Source organism: Rhamphochromis longiceps, linkage group LG5 (assembly GCF_057381845.1).
Source record: "Rhamphochromis longiceps isolate RC_006_pf linkage group LG5, R_longiceps_female_GT1.1, whole genome shotgun sequence".
NCBI lineage: Eukaryota > Metazoa > Chordata > Actinopteri > Cichliformes > Cichlidae > Rhamphochromis > Rhamphochromis longiceps.
The window spans coordinates 38,064,339-38,084,253 of NC_140561.1; the positions used below are offsets into that span (position 1 = coordinate 38,064,339).

General features: G+C 40.9%; 1 protein-coding gene across 1 annotated transcript in view; it reads left to right on the plus strand.

Moving 5' to 3' along the window:
• The window catches only part of kif5ab (kinesin family member 5A, b), an 83,346-nt gene that overhangs the window by 32,666 nt on the left and 30,765 nt on the right, over positions 1-19,915 (plus strand). Inside the window, exons 10-17 of the mRNA XM_085407544.1 lie at positions 1,502-1,650; positions 4,147-4,295; positions 7,696-7,922; positions 10,650-10,718; positions 11,833-12,039; positions 16,012-16,158; positions 17,657-17,845; positions 18,492-18,609. Of these exons, the coding sequence (XP_085263670.1) occupies positions 1,502-1,650; positions 4,147-4,295; positions 7,696-7,922; positions 10,650-10,718; positions 11,833-12,039; positions 16,012-16,158; positions 17,657-17,845; positions 18,492-18,609 (1,255 nt within the window). The remainder of the gene's footprint in view (positions 1-1,501; positions 1,651-4,146; positions 4,296-7,695; positions 7,923-10,649; positions 10,719-11,832; positions 12,040-16,011; positions 16,159-17,656; positions 17,846-18,491; positions 18,610-19,915) is intronic.

The following is a 19,915-nucleotide window of genomic DNA, read 5'->3' on the forward strand; positions in this document are numbered from 1 at the left end:
CATTATGGGTGCCAGGTCCGAGCATTCCTAGATGAACAGTTTCCTGGAAAGTGGATTGGTCGTCGTGGGCCAGTTGAATGGCCCCCAAGGTCTCCCGATCTGACCCCCTTAGACTTTTATCTTTGGGGTCATCTGAAGCTAATTGTCTATGGTGTGAAGATACGAGATGTGCAGCACCTGAAACTACGGATACTGGAGCCTGTGCTGGCATTTCTCCTGCGGTGTTGCTATCAGTGTGTGAAGAGTGGGAGAAGAGGGTTGCATTGACAATCCAACACAATGGGCAGCACACTGAACACATTTTATAAGTGGTCAGAAACTTGTAAATAACTCATGAAAGAATAAAGTTACGTTGAAACCAAGCACACTATTGTTTTTCTTGTGACATTACCAATAAGTTTGATGTGTCACATGGCCCTCTTCCTATTGAAAAAACAAAAGTTGTAGCCAAGATGGCCGACTTCTAAATGGCCACCATGGTCACCGCCCATCTTGAGGAGTTTGCCCCTCACATATACTAATGTGCCACAAACAGGACTTTAATATCACCAACCATTCCCATGTTATTATGGTGTATCCATATAAATGGCCCACCCTGTACATCCAATATAAAGGAATAGCACGCTTTGACATTTTAGGAAAAGCATTAGTTAGATTAGCAGTTTTGTATTCATACTGCAAATACTATCAGCATCTGGCTAGCTAAGCTTGAGATTAAAACTAGGAACAAGCTGATATGGCTATGTCCAAATGGGTCATAAGCACAAGTTTTAGCGAAACCTATGTATTTATTATTATTGTGTCACTGCCACATTCTACTTTTTAAAGTACTCCCAAACCCCAGCTGTGTAACATGTGAGATGCAGTTACACTGAAGTATTTGCCGCTGGAAATCACAGCAGTGCACCTTGAATGAAATCCACACTGTTGTCTTGCAGCTGGGTTGGATGAATGCTTGTAGAAACATGCTAGCTTGTTAGCAGATATCCGTCCCTCCTCACCCATAATTCCCACCGCTGCTACAGCTGGTAATACAATCCAGTCTACCCACTCCTTTAAAGCTCTGTCGTTATAATTAAAAAAACTCCCCGTCTTGTGTTATTATACGCCTCTGAAGGCTTTAAAGAAACAAGCTGAAAAGGCTTAGGGAACTCTTGGTAAACTTAAAGGAAAGGCTCTCAGGCTGTAAATGCCTCAGAAATCTGTTAGAAATGCTGCTGCTATTCAGTCTTCTGAGCAAGGACAAAGTCTTTTTGAAAACATTTCAAGTGTTAAAAAGGTTATACTGTCAATTATCTACCAGAGAGAGAGAGAAATCACCTTTTCCTTTGTTTTCTCCCGATGAAAACAACACATATTTTTAGTTTTTCAAAGACAGACGTCACGTCTGTCTTGCAGCAATTCAGTATTTCCTTCAGCTTTTCAATCCTCTCGTTTGTCTTTTTCACTGCCCGTTGCTATCTTTAATCCTCTTTCTTCGCTTCTTTTTATCTCTTTGTAGAAATCCCATGTGCCATACCGTGACAGTAAAATGACTCGCATCCTACAGGACTCGCTGGGCGGGAACTGCCGCACCACCATGTTTATCTGTTGCTCTCCCTCTAGCTACAACGATACAGAGACCAAATCCACCTTGATGTTTGGCCAACGGTAACGTTCTTCCATGCTAAGTAGCTATGAACGTCTGCGCTGCGAAACACAGCACACATTTGCGTCTCTCTCAGCTGCAGTCGCGGGGATGTTTTTGCTGAAATGTGCTCACCTCAGATATGCTGTTCACATATTACTTCCTCTAACTTTTCCTTTGACGAAGTTGCTTTAGAAGCAGGCTATTTTTTTGTAGTTTGGGTCTTGTTTGTTCAAAATCTGTTTTACCCCACTCTTCAGATAGGTAAGCTGCATTCATGGAGTCTGATTTGGTTTGCTTGCCAGATTTCCTCTCTTTACTTGCTGTCGACTTAAAAAAAAACCACAGATTGAAAAGAAAGATCCTGAAAAGGCTTTTTTGTGGACATCCAGCCTTTCCCCCCTACCAATGAATTGAGACTGACATTGGAGTGTTGGTTGAAATAAATAATGTATTACAGAGCAAAGGCAGTTAGAGAATTCACAATGGATGTTTGAATGTAAAGATTTGGTCTCTTTTCTCTTTTGTCAGAAGCACTAGCTGTACAGTGCCAACAATTATCTATTTTAAAGATTAATAGAATGTATAAGAAATACTGTAAAACGACATTAAATACATCTGCCCTGTAGAATTCAGCATATTTTCTCAGAAAAGCCTTTGAATGGACATAAAAGTCAACAGTATTAGGTCTGCAATCCTAGCTTAAGCTCATTATTGTTGTTATTGTTGTTTCATTCATTATTAAAAGTACAGGTTTTATGGGTGGACTGTGTATTTATGCAGAGCATAAATAAGTCATGACCACTTTGTTCAGCATTCAGAACATATGCCACCTGATGTTTGATTTTCAGCATTTCCCTATCCAAACAACATGTTATCTATATTCTGATGTGATGAGACTCTGGATAACACCGTTTGTCTGACTAATGTCAGGGAATAATTGAATACAGACAGTGTTTTCTCACTGTAGTGTGAAATGAAGGGAAAGCCACTGAGTGCTGCAGGTGTTTCAGTGTAACTGTTTCAGCTGTAAAACCACATATTTTTGTTGTATGGCACTGTGCAAAAGTCTTGAACCACCCTCTCGTTTCTTCATATTTTCCTTCCAAGGAGCCAGACTTTCAGCATTTTTGTAAAAGTGATCTTGAACAATAGTTCTCTGGGTTTTCTGAAGGTCTTTCAAAGTTTTTCTTGGACATTTCCTATTTTTTAATCCAGTCCTTGAACTCGGTCATTTTCAGGGGAATGTTTTTTTAAGGGTTTTCCTTTTTTTTTTTTTTCAAGTGAAGTAAAAAAAGGAAATAGTAGGTCAAAAAAACCACCTACAGCAGATGACCAGTATCCAAAAGTAATGTCCTCAAGAAATGGGGAGGAAAAAAACTAGCAAAGATCTGACACAGGGCCTGAGAGAAGCATCTGGCCCTTCAGTTGATCTGTCCACTCTTCACCAAAACCTCATCAAAATAGTGTTAGTGTAAGGGCAGCTGTCATTTCTAAGGAAAGGAAACAGGGGGAAGAGGCTGATGTATGCCAAATTACAAAGAGCTGGACTAAAAACCACTGGCAACAGGTCTAAAGGAGTGTTTTTTATGTATGTCAGTATTTCCAGTGGAGTGAGGTACAACAGTGAGTATCTACAGACATCTGTAAACACTCTGTCATGTGTTGGAGGTTAATTTCAGCGAGTGGTGTAGAGGATCTTACCGGTATTGATTAAATTATGAATGCAGAAAAGTGCCATCAGATTTTGATCCACCATGCAGTGCCACCTGGAAAGCATCTGATTAGCAGCACCTTCATTTTTCAGCATGGCAATGATTCCAAACACACTGCCAGTGCAGTACAAGTATACCTGTGGAAAACTATCAGTCATGGACTGGCCTCCCCAGAGCCCGGACCTCAACATTACTGAAGCAATGTGGGATCATCTCGGCAGAGAATGGAACAAAAAGCAGAAACATCCAAAGTAGAGCTTTGGGATGTCCTTCAAAAAGCCCGGAGAACTATTTCTGAAGACTACTTGAAGGAATTACGAGAGCTGCCTCGAAGACGTCAAAGCAAATACTGACCTTCAAGTTCATTAATTAAACAAACATAATTGTTTGTTTGCAGTGATTATGTTTCAGTCACTACAAAAACAAAATCTAAAGCAAGACTTTTTTGTGAATTATTTATCCTCCCATAAATACTCTACCTTATATGATAAGTGCTGTATATTTGATGTGAATATGCTTCAGGGGGGTTGATACATTTTTATATTTTAAATTCCTTCCTCTTCATCATATCCCTTTTAACCAAAGTTGGAAGAAACCCAATTTGCATACCAGTTAATGAGATGGAAACATATTTTCATCAAGCAGCTGCGACTGGAAACTGTTTTGACAGTTTCTCTGTTCTCTTCTGTTGTCTTGCACTTTCCTTTTCCTCTCTCTCTTATCTATATATTTCCCTCTTACCCTCCCCTCATACTGTTTCCTTTCCTTTCTGTCTTCCCTCCCTCACTGTATCCCTCCAATTAGAGCCAAGACCATTAGGAATACTGTATCAGTGAACCTGGAGCTCACAGCAGAGCAGTGGAAGAAGAAGTATGAAAAGGAGAAGGAAAAGAACAGGTCAATGAAGGAAACTATTCAAAGACTCGAGGCAGAGCTGAATTGCTGGAGGAACGGTAATACTTGCACTGATATAAAAAACACTTAACATCATCTTCCCTCAAGAGACGGTAAAAATAGTTTCCTGTGCATTTTGAGTTTATCAGTGAGAACCATGAAATGCATATATTTTCAACTGCGCTAATGCCAGGGACTGTGTGGGGATGTTTGCTGGTTGAGCCTCTTTGTTCGAGACTAGTGAACGGATTGCACTGAACATGTTCATGGTCTCAAGAGAATTAATTCCTTTCCCACTAATATCAGTTGCAGTTTGTGTTTAGTTCTAATTAGCAAATGTTAGTATTATAAAAGGTGAAAATAGGATGGTAGAAATGTAATAAAACATGCAAAGCGCCAGCGCGGTGAGCATTTAGCTCAAAGCATCACAGAACTGCAAGCGTGGCTGCAGACGTCTTAAATTACTCCTATAAAAGAAACAAAAAGAGTGAAAATTGAGTGCTGGTTTAAGCAAATGATTGTAGATCTTGATCTTTAATCTTTTTTTTTAAAGATTAACTGCCTGCCATACAGTAAAAAGAACGATGCTGTTAAAAGATGAAAAGCTTGTGCTCGAGAGAGATGATACTCCGGCTCAGAAAACACTACTTTTCTGAAAAGTAGAGCCACTGCAGTGCATGTCCTTATCCCAGTCCCTTTTCATGCATGGAGGAGTATTCACTGACAGGAATGAAAATTTCACCAGCCCGCAGGCTTTATTTTGCAGTCTACGCAAGTGCAGATTTAACCTCATTTGATATCATCTGAATACCTGCCAGGGCAGATATGGGACAAGGGGAGCCAAACAAACGTGCTGGACTTGTGCCCAAAACGCTTAAAAATCCCTCCTTGGTTATTTTTATTCCATATTATTCAGAATTTTACACTTTGCATAATTGGATTCCCCCTGCACTGTATTGAAGGCAAGACATGATTCAGGCCTTATGATTTATGAAACCTTATGCATTAGTAATCTTCACAGAAGCGAGAGCTAATCACATCTACAGAAAAGTCATAACTTACACTGGTCTTCTCACATGTCACGCACTCACTCATAACTGTTTCAGTTTGCAGACAAAAAAACACAAGTATACGAAGCATCGTAGGCACACACTTTTCCTGTTAATTACACTTGCACATGCGTCTCTTTTGTTAGACGAGGTCTTTTCAAATGTCAGCGCTCTCAGTGCTAGCGATCGGTTGACATTCAACTTGTGTAATGAATCTTTTCCGATGTTTTTCTCCTAAAGATCATTCCCTCGGAGCCTGACCTGAATTTTAAAAATGTTGCAACAAGGATTTATCGATCACCTCTTAGTGAAAATAATTTCTTTCATTCCTTCACCCCATTCTCCTTCACACACATAATCTTTTCCTCGACTGTCTTCCAGTCTCCCACGCAATTCAGTGCTTTTAATTTCCTAATTAATCATTTTGACAACATCGTCGCGCTCACTCCCCCCTCACTGCCCCCCATGTTGTTACCCACCTCAGGGCAGGAGCTCCTTGAGAAAGATGCTATTGACCTCCATCTTGTCCCGCATGCCCACAGACAGGAACGCTTGTCTCACACAATAAATTTCATTCAATTGCAGAGCAGGAACTCCTGTGGTGTGCAGTAGAGAGACACACACATGCAGGTCTTTGTCACATTTAATTTTGTGGCTACTTTTATTGATTAGTACACCGTCAAGTCAACAGGTGGAGCTCAAAGTGTCAGCTGGGTACATTGTGAGATTACTTTGAGCATATTAGAGTTAGAATCACTCCAGTTCTTTATTTAATCACTCCTCTACTTTAGAGCTACCTATCGTGCTTTTAATTAGTCAGATGAGTGCTGTAGTGAAGCCTTGCAGAGGCAGACGTAGTTAGCTTCTGAAATCAGTCAGCAGTAACAAAGTCTCTTCTTTCAACTGCATCAAGATGTTTACACATACATGTCGGAGAAAAGTGGTCACTGCAACACAGAATCTGCAATCTAGTTCAAAAGGAACTCATTCTTTCTTAATTTATGTCTGTTTTTTAACCCTAAAAAATACAAGCACTGGACACTTTACTAGGTACACCCCTCCCCTTTTGCCTTGAGATGACTTAATTATTCATTGCATAGATTCTACAAGTTGCTCGAATCATTCATCAAAGGTTTTGGTCCATATTGACATGATGTCGTCACACACTTGGTGCAGGTTTGGCAGCTGCACATACATGATGTGAATCTCTCGTTCCACTACCTCTTAAAGGTGCTCTGTCGGATCGAGATCTGGCAAATGTGGAGGTCAATTGAGCATAGTGAACTCATTGTGATGTCCAAGAAGTCAGTTTGTGACACGGTACATTATTCTGCTGGAAGCATCCATCAGATGATCGATGCACCGTGGTCATAAAGGGTCAGCAACAATACTCAGGTAGGCTCTGAATGATGCTCAATTTGTAGTAGGCGAAAAATATCCGACCATATCACCACGACCAGCCTGAACAGTTGATACAAGACAGGATGGATTCATGCCTTCATGTTGTTTCCACCATTTCTGACCCTACCGTCTATCACGCTCGTCGGACTGCCAATGTTTTTCCAATCTTCTACTTAAGCCTGTGTAAACTGTAACCTCGGTTTCCTGCAGTGGTGTGGTCTTCTGCTGCTGTAGCTCATCTGCTTCGAGGTTCAAATGCTCTTCTGCATAGTCTGGGATGCATGGGTGCATTTCCACATAGAGAACCTCTGCTTTCTTATTTTTCAGACCATCCAATGTGGGATGGAAAAATGCACTCTGAAAACACCCAGATTAGCCTGTTTGGCACCGACAACTCTACGCTGAGATGCTGCTGTGTGATTGGCTGACTGAAAAACTGTGACAAAAAGCAGTTAAACAGGTGTACCTAACAAAGTGGACAGTGATTGTAATCACTGGACATACTTTACAGCTTTTCTGTCTTTCCATATAAAGTAAACTGTGTTCAGTAATTCATTATGTGACAGGATCATATCTAATAACATAAGAATCCCACTATTTGTTAAATGAACAGACTGAAGTCTTTCACCTAACCTTCTGCTCTCACTGTTTATAAAGACATGTCATAAACCTCTTAATACTTCCAATGGAGGGCACTAGGCTTGCAGGCAGACATTTTACCGTCCCCTCCACGAGGTGTAGAGTTTGCGTAATTATTTCTCTCACAAGCCAACTGACACTTTGATAATATGTCTGTTGTGTATATATTGTATTTTGCACTGCTGTTCAATCAGATTATATGGTAAAGAACACTCATTTTTGGCACACTGCATGCATTGTGCTTAGGGGCACTTACTAAACTAAGGATTAACCTTCTAATCACATTTTATGCATTAATCCTTACAGTAGGATTTGCAGGAGAGAGCAGCACATTTTCAAAACCTGAGAAAAAATCTTCCCTTGTGTATAGGTGAGGATGCTGCTGTGCCGGGGCAGCTGTGTGAAGGATCTGAGGATGCCCCCCTGGTTCTTCCAGAATCTGAGGAGTCAGTTCTTGACGTATGCAGCCCCTGCACTCCTTGCACCCCCTGCACCCCCTGCTCTATTGCCTCCTCCATTGTGGTTCATATCTCTGAGGAGGAGAGGCAAAAGTACGAGGAGGAGATTCGCAAGCTCTACAAACAGCTAGACGATAAGGTAATGAACGAACAGTGCACGAGGATGGTTTGTGCACGGACGTAGAGCTCCTCACACACCACGGCTGCGTTTTCTGTAATGTTATGCACACATTAATTCAAAGACTGTGTCATGCATACATTATTTATGTTAATGAGTTCAGGATCATACACATAGTAGTGAGTAATGTAGCAAACACAGAGGAAGTAGTAACTCTGAAACGTGTTAAAGCTTTAAATTATTTAAGACTTCTGCGTACACACGCGGTTTTATAATGTGTCATTTTACTTTTTCATTACTAGATTTTTCCTTTAAATATGCAGAAGCATATACTGACATGTTTTCCTGTACATGCCCTGCTGTGTGAATGCACACACTGCCCTGTGTATTCATGTATCCCTGGGGATGCATATATTTTATTTTGTCTCTGCTGATGTGGTACAGTTATAACAGACCTGATGCATGATATTCTATATGTTAAATGTATTCGTGGATACAAATGTATACATAGCAGATACCTGGGATTTTTCTTTTATTGCACTCAGTCGCGGTGTACCTCGGATGTCCCATCATCTCGCATGGCGTGTGCGAGCTGCTGCAGATCACTATGTGACATATATATATTATTGTTTTTCTCTGGTAGCACTGACCCCGCAGCTTCTGTAGAGCCAAGCATTAAAAATCCTCCTCCTCTTCTTATGACCCCGGCTCTTTAACCTTTTGGTTTTTTGGTGTTATAGTTTTGCATTATTGATCTGAGTATTTTTGAGTGTTTAGTTTGTGTTATAACTTAGTGTTAGGTCTCATTTCCTGTTTTATTTTGATAATTGCTTGCCTCTAGTGTATTGTGTTTAGTTTTACTTCTCTTTCTGTCTTTAACTATTGTCACCTGCACCTGCTGTGTCCACTTTCCTAATTGCCCAAAAAGTGCTGTCTTACCCTGAGTCTTTGTCTCAGCATCTGTTAATGTTCTCTGCTTGTCTTCAGATAGTTTTTAGAGTTTGTTTAGTCTCCCAGTGGATTTTGTGCTTTTCATTAGCTGGAAAAAAAATCCAGCATTGTCACGGTTCGGCATGGCAAACCGTGGGAGGTGTGGGGAAGGAGGACCCAGGCGCGGTGCTCTATGTACAAACAGTGCGTTTATTTACAGTGTATGGTACAAACAACAATAAATCCCCGTGCTTTCCCTGACTCCCGTGTCGTGTCTCTCCGTGAATAGTCCGTGTCTCAGTGCTCTCCGCTCCCGTGTCTCAGCACCCCTCGTGCTGTCTGGCGCTCCACACTTCTCCTGGGGGACACAATAGACGCAGCCGTCAGGACACATATAACCGCGGGCATACACACACTAACTCAGTTCAACTGGATGACTAACGTGGAGTCTCATGGAATGATCCCGCGTCGGTGGGAGCTCCAAGACTCTCCTAAGTAGCTCCCCCGACGAGCCCTGATCAGCGGCAGGTGTGTAGCTTCAGGTGTGGCCAGTCCCCTAGCAGGGCCACACACACCAGGCCTGAAGGCACCTGTAAACCAGTGTACATACACACCTGCACCCATATACACACACACACACACACACACACACACACACACACACACACACACACACTCACATCTACAAGCATGGAGAAGAGCAGCAGCAACACCAAAAATACATAAAATATCACCAGTCCATGACTGCCCAGGGATCCTGGGTCGCACAGACCCAGGGCCCTGACAAGCATGGTTTTGTTCTCCATCTCTGCATTTTGGTCTGCAAAGCACGATGTTTTCTTTAGATTATCAAACACCTGAAGAATCACAGATTACAGTATTAGTAGTTTCTACTGTTACCATTGGTAACATATTGGTAACATATGTAGTGTAACTAATACTGTCCTCCAGGATCTTGTTTCTGTGGCAAACAGCTTATATCTACAGTGTGTTTGTGTCTTTGTTGGACTTATTTTCTGGCTGCTAACAACAACCTGCTCAGGAGGAGAGCTCACCTCCTTGTTAGAGGGGAAGCTGTGGAGCCTCCGACCACAGTCAAACACCTTGGACTGCATATGTCCAATAACCTTACATGAACTACAAGTACTGCAGTATTATTAAGAAAGCTCATCAATGGCTGTTTGTTATGAGGAGCCTGAAGGCTGGCCTTGGAGCTTGCATATGCTCATCTGACTCATAATCTGCACATATAAGATAAAGTAATTACACGTCTGGCTTGTAACCTAGATGGAGCCTTGTCTCTGATCTCTACTTTTCTTTGCAGGTGTCTGAAGGTATGCAGTGTTCTTAGAATTAAAACATGCTCATTACTTTAGCCCGTATTTTTTTCCAGTGAGACAGAAATCAGGGCTTTGGGGCATTTTTCTTATTTAATTACTTTTTTAAAAGAAGACACCTCACCACCTCTGGGAATTAGAGAGAATGAAAGTTTAAGGCACTTTGATGGTCATTTATATATGGGCACTGGTCTCACTCTGACTTTTTTTATGCTGATGAAGCCACTCTCTTTCTTTTGTCGGGTTACTGATCGATCATTTTGCCCATATAATTGCTGATGCCGTTCCCTTTTTGTCATAAATCAGGCCTTCGTTTTCTAAAATGTGCGCACAGTGGCAGATCCAGTTATGGTGAAAAAAAGATGTATGGGTATCCGGTCCAACATGCAGCTGTCGTCTATTGTAAGTTTAAAGCATATAGTTGTGAATGGAAACTGAACACATAATACGACTGTGGGTGTGTGTGTCTTTCCCACTAAAGGATGACGAGATCAACCACCAGAGCCAGATGGTGGAGAAGCTGAAGGAGCAGATGCTCGACCAGGAGGAGGTAAAGGATCTTGGTTTTATTTCCTTTCATCAGTTTGGTTAAACAGCTCACGGTGGGCTGCAGTGTCTTTGAATGTGGAAATGAAAACTGCACTGTGAATAGAAGTCAGCTGTGAGACATTTATTATCCTGCCCGTGAGATTACTGACAGAAAAAATCCTTTCAGGTGCCAAAAAGCACTTGAAGAAATTAAACTGTCATTGTTTAATTGTGAGTGTATCACTGTTGCTGTGTTCTACATGCTAGCAGTGGTTTAATCTAGAATAGAATTAAGTGGCTGAACAGCGCAGAAAAGAATCGATGAAAAGACTGAAGAATGACTGAAGCTTGTTAAGTATTCGTTTTAGAAATTGCTCCCTAACTTTTACACGGGGAACGATTGTTGTTTTTTTTGCTGACATGACTGAACACTGCTGCTGACAAATAAACATGCTCTCTAGGGATTTGATCTATAATTGGCACTTTATCACATAAATATCTGCTGCAAGTAAGTAAATCAGTACTTGTAGGAAGAACAGCAATTAAAAGACTCCATTAAAACCCAATTAAGAGACGTATTTGCAGCGTGTTTTCATAGGAGAGGCTAAACTGTTGAGGAAGAGAACCTAAAAAAGGCTTTGGGATGAAAAGGACTTAATTCATTCAATCATTTCCCAAATGGTCCTGCTGCGGGCTGAACTGACACAGTCCTAACTACCCAACCGTGGTTTGTTTATAGTAACGCAAAGTTACATTCATTTATCTAAATAAAAGCCGTATGCTGCAGTGCAAATATGCCGGCACTCCAAGCGGAGAACATCTACATTTAATGGCTTCCATTCAGTGAAATGACCCACAGTGGGCTGCAGCAGTGCAGCAAACAGCATGGTGGCACAAAAGCCATCTCTCAATCTTTAAATTATTCTTTTGTACAGTTGCTTGAATATTGTGTGACAGGGTTTGTGCAGACATTTAGCTCTTTATGCCAGAAAACAGGATAACTCTGTTAAGACCCAGCAGCTCTGCTCTGTAAATAATGAAGCGAGCGCTCAGCAGGGAAGTTTCACCGTTCCACTTTTAAAATAGTTTTTTCTCTATTTACAGTTTGCAATAAGTCGAATGTCTTTGCCCCTCAGCTTCTCGCATCGTCCAGAGGTGACAGTGAGAAGGTGCAGTCGGAGCTCGGCAGGCTGCAGGCCGAGAATGAATCCGCAAAGGCCGAAGTAAAAGAGGTTCTTCAGGCCCTGGAGGAGCTGGCGGTCAACTATGACCAGAAAAGCTTAGAAGTCGAGGAGAAGAGCATGCAGAACAAGCTCCTGGCTGAGGAGCTTTCAAAGAAAATGGTGGGTCTGACTTCCAGGAAGCTTTTTGAATAAATCTTTTAGCAACAAAGTTCTGTGGCTAAAATAAAGAAATAGATCATGGACAGATGTTGTGCTTTGGTGTGTTTACAAGGAAGCAAACTGCAAAAAAAAAGTAGAAAAGGAACTCTCTGTAATAAAATCATTTCTTCATTTAAGCCTCCATCTTACAATATGCTGAGCTACTGGTTCAAAATGCAATTAGTGAGATAAGTAAAATTAAAGCTGCATGTAACGAAGATAAGGAGAAAATTCTGATGAATGGTGCCACCAGTGGTCATGGTGGCAGTGCGCCCCAGGGTGGCTGTGGCTACAACGTAGCTTGCCATCACCAGTGTGTGTGAATGTGTGTGTGAATGGGTGAATGACTGGATATGTAAAGCGCTTTGGGGTCCTTAGGGACTAGTAAAGCGCTATACAAACACAGGCCATTTACCATTTACCATGAAGATAACAAAGAAAAAGTGAAGTATTGGGATTTCTTTTGTTTTCTTTCCCTTTTTTTTGCTGGTTCAATGTCGTGCACTATGACTCTCCACAGAGAGCACAGCTCTGACTTTGCTTGATTAAATGTATTTTTCACAGAAAAGACATCCAGCCTTTCTGGATCGAGACCTTCCAGTGACTGTGTTTTCAGTAGTCATGGTCTGAAAAAGTCTTGCTTTTGTGTGATGGGAGCTTTCTGTTTTTACGTTTTTTTCTCTCTTCTCACTGGTTGGATGTGGGTGGGGTTCAGCCACACATAATGTCTCATATTTCTATGAACCCGTCAGATAGGTAGGCTATTTTTTGACTCTGAGTCAAACCACACCTACACAGTCCTGCTGAAGAAGCGACATTGACTGTTAAACTGCTAATAAATATACATAAAGACAGAGAAGGAGAAACAACATTTGTAGCACATTAGCATCTCTTCATTGGATTCCTGTTAAACTGAACTACACTCTCGTACAAGGTCTTGAATAATCAGACACCATCTTATTTTAAAACCCTCATGGTACCATTTCACACCAGTAGATTCTCTCACTTTCAGACTGGTTTACTTGTTGTTCCAGGAGTATTTAAAAGTAGAATGTGAGGCAGACCCTTCAGATTTGTAACCAACTACCAGTTTAGATTCAGGAGTGTTGGAGACAGACTCCATCTCTACTTTTAAGATCAGGCTTCAAACTTTCCTTTTTGCTAAAGCATATAGTTAGGCCTGGATCAGGTGACCCTGGATCCTCCCTTAGTTACGCTGCAATAGGTGTAGACTGCTGGGGGATTCCCATGATGCACTGAGTGTTTTGTCTTCACTCACCATGTGCCTACACACCTCTCTGTATTTAATCTTTAGTTATTATTAATGTCTGTCTCTCCTCACCCCAACTGGGTTCTTCCTGTAAAAAAGGAAGTGTCTCCTTCCTGGTGCCAACTCTTGAGCCACGGGCGATCGTGGCTCAAGAGTTGGCAGTTTGTCTTGTAATCAGAAGGTTGCCGGTTCGAGCCCCGGCTCCGACACTCTCGGTTGTTGTGTCCTTGGGGAAGACACTTCACCCATTGCGTACTGGTGGTGGTCAGAGGGGCCGATGGTGCCAGTGTCTGTCAGTGCGCCCCAGGGCAGCTGTGGCTACAATATAGCTGCCATCACCAATGTGTGGAGGACTGAATGTAGTGTAAAGCGCTATACAAATACAGGCTATTTACCATTCCCACTGTTGCTAAGTGCTTTGTCATAGTGGAGTCATCTGATTGTTGGAGTGTTATCTCTGTATCATTGTACGTCTTTATTTTACAATATAAACCACCTTCTGGGGACTATTGTTGTGATTTGACACTATATAAATATTTAAAATACTCTTACTCAAAGTAGCAATTTTCCCATAAATTTTGTAATGTTTACTGCCTTATTCTATATATATCTGATTATATTTACAATTTGGGTAACTGTTAAAGTATTGCAGTAACTATCAAAGCCTGGTTGCAGTATATCCCTGATGCACACAACGTTGTCTGGTAGAAGAAAACTTACAGTGATAATTTACAGGCAGGTTTTTTCAGTTACATCGAGGGCTTTGAATAATTTCTTACCATATAGATGGATGTTTATTACCTATTAAATATTAAACAATACGTGTGTCATGTGGAAGTGTGCCTCACAGTTGAAAGAAAGTGTTACAGAGAGTTGAGCAGAATGAGTCGAGGAGATGAGCGTGCAGAACAAGCTCCTGGCTGAGGAGCTTTCAAAGAAAATGGTGGGTCTGACTTCCAGGAGGCTTTTTGAATAAATCTTTTAGCAACATAAAGCACATTATTTAAATAAGCCCAGCCTCTGTATTAATTGTCCTTCTGCAGCACAAATAAAGTGAATAATAGATAAAAGTCAGAAGGAGACCACTGGCAGAGCTGGTCAGAGCTTTGTGCAGTTCCTGACTTATTCAGTGATTTAAGTGACCATATTTGACCTTCTTATTAAATCCTCTTCAATATTTCATCAGTGTGTTTCAGTCTGCTGCACGTGTCCTTCTGTCTTTTCCTGTCTATCTCAGGAGCAGAAGCTGATTGAGCATCTGACAACAGAACCACCATTTAGACTGCTAAACCTGCCTGAAGCCCTCATTTCTCCTCAATAGCCTCTATAGCCTCTCCAGTCTGCTCTGCTCTGACCTGTCTGATCCTGCACAGAGAGTGTCTGAGACTTTGACAAGATATGAAACTAAATACAAATAAGATTTCAGTGCTGGTAAATGCAGGTGGTGCTATAAGAGAAAAGAAATCCCCTCATCAAAATCTTTTGGAAATGTTTCTCAGTCTTGAACTTTTAGGCACGTCGGTCTTTCCAGTTGTTACAGTAGAAATGGGAAAAGCTCTGGGAATACTGAAGCACATTCATCATGGCCGTCATCCCCGCAGCTGCCTTCATCTTTGTTTTTAGTGGGAACTTGTCGCTTCTTCTGCAGGTGTCCGTGCCATCGCTCACCATCACTGCCATTGATCGGCTACTTTAAACACCATAATTCATCCATCTGGCCATTGAAACCCATTTCTTATCAACATGATTAAGCCCATTCATCACGTCAATGAACCAACTCTATTCATCATCCCATGTTTTACTTGTTTATATAAGAATCAGTTTCAGCTCATTATTACCTTAGTTTATCTTAAGATGACATTGTGACATGAGAAGTGACCGGGAAGACTGTAACAGAGCTTGAAGTGAATCACAGAGATGAAGATGGAAGAGCTGATTAAGGAGTATTTAAGAAGGTGGCTAATGGTGCTTTGAAATGACTGATGAACTGGGGAGCAAGAACATAAAACGTGCCATGAAAAATTGCTCAAGTAGAATATTTCACTGGTGACAGATGAGCCACTCATAAAATGAAACCCCATAAACAAGTCGGTATGCTTTCAGATTTCTTCGTTGGAACAACACCTTTATGGAAAGTCTTCCTCTTCTTCATCTCCTTCTTCTTCTACCTGTTCTTTCTTGTCATCATCATCTTCTTCATCTTGTTTAGGGTCATAGGTCATTCAGTCTACTACCCAACTCTTGGTCTCACATGTGTGAGTAGGAGAAATGTCTTTAATGTTATGTTGTCAAACCTGACTGAGATCAAATGGTTTCATTGTGCTGCAGCACATTTGCCCTCCAGCCCTGGTTAGAATCTGCTTGCTGTGCAGAATGGAAAATAATAAAGTAAACTCCACCGTGTACTCTCTCAGATGTTATTGAGCGCAGATGCCATCCACTCCTCTTCATGCAGTTTATTGATTTATAATTTGGTGGCTACTATGTTATGCTCCTGCAGCCATGTGTGTTTGCAGATTCAGGGAATCTAATCACCACTTCTCAGAGTCTGCCCTACACAATTTCTGTCTTTTTTCGTATTTGCATGTACCTTCTGGAGTTTCTCGCCTTAGCACAACGGCTCTCCCTAACACCTCTTATCTGCTTGACTCCGCCCTCCCCAGGCTCATCTCATGGCTTTAGAGGCAGAGCTGTCCCGTATCCAGGAAGTGAGCAGCCACCAAAGAAAACGCATTGCTGAGATTCTTAATGGGCTCATGAGGGACCTGAGTGAATTTAGCACGATCGTTGAAAACAAGGACATCAAGTTGGTGAGTGGTACAGACGTGGATAGAGTGCATTTTTGTGATGAAAGCGACAACTGTGGTGTAGGTAAAATGAGAAAGATGATTCTCATGTCAAAGCAAGAAAATATACAGCTAAATTTAAGTATCAGTGTAGAAAAGGAACTCAGAGAAATTCAAAAGAAGACCCGAAAGCACAAACAAAAGCAGGGTTTAGTGTTGAGCTTATTTAGACTTGTCGGAGTCTAGTCAAGCGCAAAGCCTGAGGACAACATAGTCCAAAGAAAAACAACTCAAAAAGCAGCCGCAGGAAACATGAGAGAAAACGCTGGCAGTAAATTTTGGAGATGAACACAGATGGACTGATGATGGCTAACAACGAGAAAAACCAGAGTAAAAATACCCCGAACATTGTGACCACTGACAGGTGAAGTGAATAACACTGATTATCTCTTCATCATGGCACCTGTTAGTGGGTGGGATATATTAAGGAACCAGGGAACATTTTGCTTTCAGAGATGATGTGTTAAGGGGGGGGGCTATTGTGAGGATATTAGCAAGTTGTGATGGTTAGAAGACTGGGTCAGAGAGTCTCCCAAATTGCAACTCATGTGTGATGTTTCTGGTCTGCAGTGGTCAGTATCCATCAAAAGTGGTCCAAGTCGTGGGCGGCCAAGGCTTCCTGGTGCTGACCCATGTGGTCGAGTCCAACAGATGAGCTCAATTTGCTGAAAACATTAATGCTATTTATTTTTTTAAAAGTTAATGTTGATTCTGATAGATAGTCAGAATGTTATGCTTGATCGGTGCACATAAGTAATTAACCACATGAGAAATTAATGAGGGATGACCAAACAATCTCAAATGGCTGGAAGGAAATAAAGAAAGCAAGTAAAACCAAGAGAGACAGTAAATACCAACAAAGTGAAATGCAAAGCATCTTCTGGCATAAAGCCGTGACAAAGCGCTCTGGTAGATCTGCCAAAAAGGAGACAATTACATTTAAAAAAACTTACATATATATATGTGTGCGTGTGCATGTGTGTGCATATGAATATTTTCTGTTTGCTGATAAAGTGTCATTTTTCAGGCATTTCTCTTTAACTTGATTGGTTTGGCATCCATGTAAATTTATGCTCTGAATGAGCATTTAAAATAAATATCTGTGTTTATAGACGTGACTTAAATCAACAGCTTTACATTATTCAATATAGTCAGTATACTACTCGCATATGCAGAATGTCGTGTATGCACATCCGCTATCATCTGCAGTGCTTAGATTGATGTGTATACATTTTCCTCCACACTTCATTTCGGAGCTTCTGAGTTGCTACATCTGCTAAATGAGACCATTAACCTAATGGCTGTGCATACAAAATGCCAGAGTGTTTCTAAGATGCTTCCCTTTCCACTGATTTAACGCCCATGCTGTGTTTAAACAGTCCCCACTCAATCCTGATCAAGCATCTACTAGACTGATTTTTTCTTTTTATTTAACTGTCTCCTCGCACTCATTCGTCTCCAGCCTGTGGAGATCACCGGAGCGATCGAGGAAGAGTTCACAGTGGCTCGCCTCTACATTAATAAGATAAAGTCAGAGGTGAAGTCCATGGTGAAGCGCTGTCGCCACCTGGAGAACCTACAAACCGAGTGTCACCGCAAGATGGAGGAGACGGGCAGAGAACTGTCTTCATGTCACCTTCTCATTTCACAGGTAAGATTGCAAACTGACGGATACATGTGTTGTTGTTGGGTACCAAATCGATTGAATTGAACTGAATTATTAAATCTAGATGAACTGTAGAAACTAAAATAAAATGATATGGGGGTACAAATGTTTGTTCATCTGGTACTAGACAGAAATACTGGTGATACTGATACTGAAACATTATCAATTAACACTTCAAAAGGCTCACCGGCTTGGGCAGGTGACCCATGTGTCTTAAAGCCCTGGTTTCAAATCTAGCCTGAGCCATTTGCTGCATGTCTTTTCCCAGTTTTCCTGTCATAATAAAGGCTGAAAAGCTTTAAAACACAGTGTAGCTACTCCCAACATCTTAACATGACCCAACTCTTTGTGGGGTGGATTTTTCTTTTTGCTTTGGACATTTTTAGTCTGCACAGGGTCATAATTCTCAAATAATTGCATGTTTTATATTCTGTGTTCATGTAGTGGCCTGAAGCCACGGTTCAAATTTCGCTAACTGTGGTATTTAAACTACACTCCCCGGTGACAAGAGATCATAAATATTCAGTGAACAAAAAGTAAAAGTGCATTTTATCCTTGATGTAAAGTGTCCTCGTGGGTAGAGGTCTTTGCTCGTCACTAAAATTTTTGCATATGATGTTCTGACTTTCAGCACGAAGTGAAGATTCGCTCTCTAACAGAGTACATGCAGAACGTGGAGCTGAGGAAGAGACAGCTGGAGGACAGCTATGATTCTCTGACTGCGGAGCTGGCTAAACTCCAAGCTCAAGGTACATTTGTTATAGCCCACACTAGTGAAGCAGCGCAAGTATCTAAGCTGGTACGTTTACTCTTTTCTGATTACTTTTTTTAAATAAAGCTCATTAGCCAAACATTTTTTTTTTTCAAATAAACTTGATTTGCCTTTTTGAATTATCATATCGTTCAATCATACGTATTCAACCATGTGGAAGTACACTTTAGAAGTTGTGTTTTTAATGATTAGATATCACTGGTGTGGTGTGTAGTAGTACAGTTAATAATGTTTGTTTCAGTCACATCTGCTGACATTTGCATTTGTATGTTGAAGTATTGGGGAGATGAAGAGTCTCCTCTGATACCTCCATCTGGGTTTAAAGATGTATGCGTATGCAGGTTGTAGGTAAAAAGGTATTTTTTGTAAATTACAGTCCATTTACTGTGAACTAAACTAGGAGAGGGCAGAGCACAGAACACGAACATGTAACATACGTGTCATTGGGGTTATTTTGTTTTACTTGAAACAAAGAGTTTTTAAGATATGAATTTGACTTGGATTATAAATCAGAAGTAAAACCTCTGAAATGTGTCTGGAGGTTGAAATAATTCTGTAGTAAAAAATGCATCTTTAGTTGGAAATATTGGGCAAATTGGCACATTTCGAAATTTTGAAAATTCAAGTGGTTAACAGGATTTTTTGAAATTCATGGCTCTAGAGGGAAAACCAATTTTGACACTATCCACATTTGAAAGATTGTTTCAGTTTTCTGCTGCACTATACAGTGACTCCATCAATTTCCTTTAAATGCTTATCAAATTCAAAGTCGCTGAGGTGTTGGAGGTTCTCAGATTTCAGATAATAAGGTCAGCATTTTTACAAATGTGAGCCAAAGGATCAAGCTTTAAACTGTTTTTTCTACTGATGGTTACACCTGATGATGGTATGGTATGGTAATTTTGTGACCACATTGCTGCCTGTGAACACAGAAGCACCACCCACCTGTGGTTCCAACCTTCTGTTTGTTAGAGGCAGCCAGTCAGAAGAAAGTCAACTTGAAGGGAGCGTGGCCATAAGAGGAGATGAGGCAAACTCCTTATTTCAGACAGAGGTTGATCTAAGATAATACAGCGGTGATAATAACGACTATTTTAAACATGTTCAGTTGTGTGCATAAAAAACAATACAGAGTAAGAAATCAGCATAATAGGTAAGCATTTTACTCATTTTAGTTTAGTATATTAGAGTTGGTGATTGATCATGATCTAATGCAGTGGAGAAACACAGATTTTGATGATGATGAAAGTGACAATATAAACAGCAGCATCGTATTTTTGTCT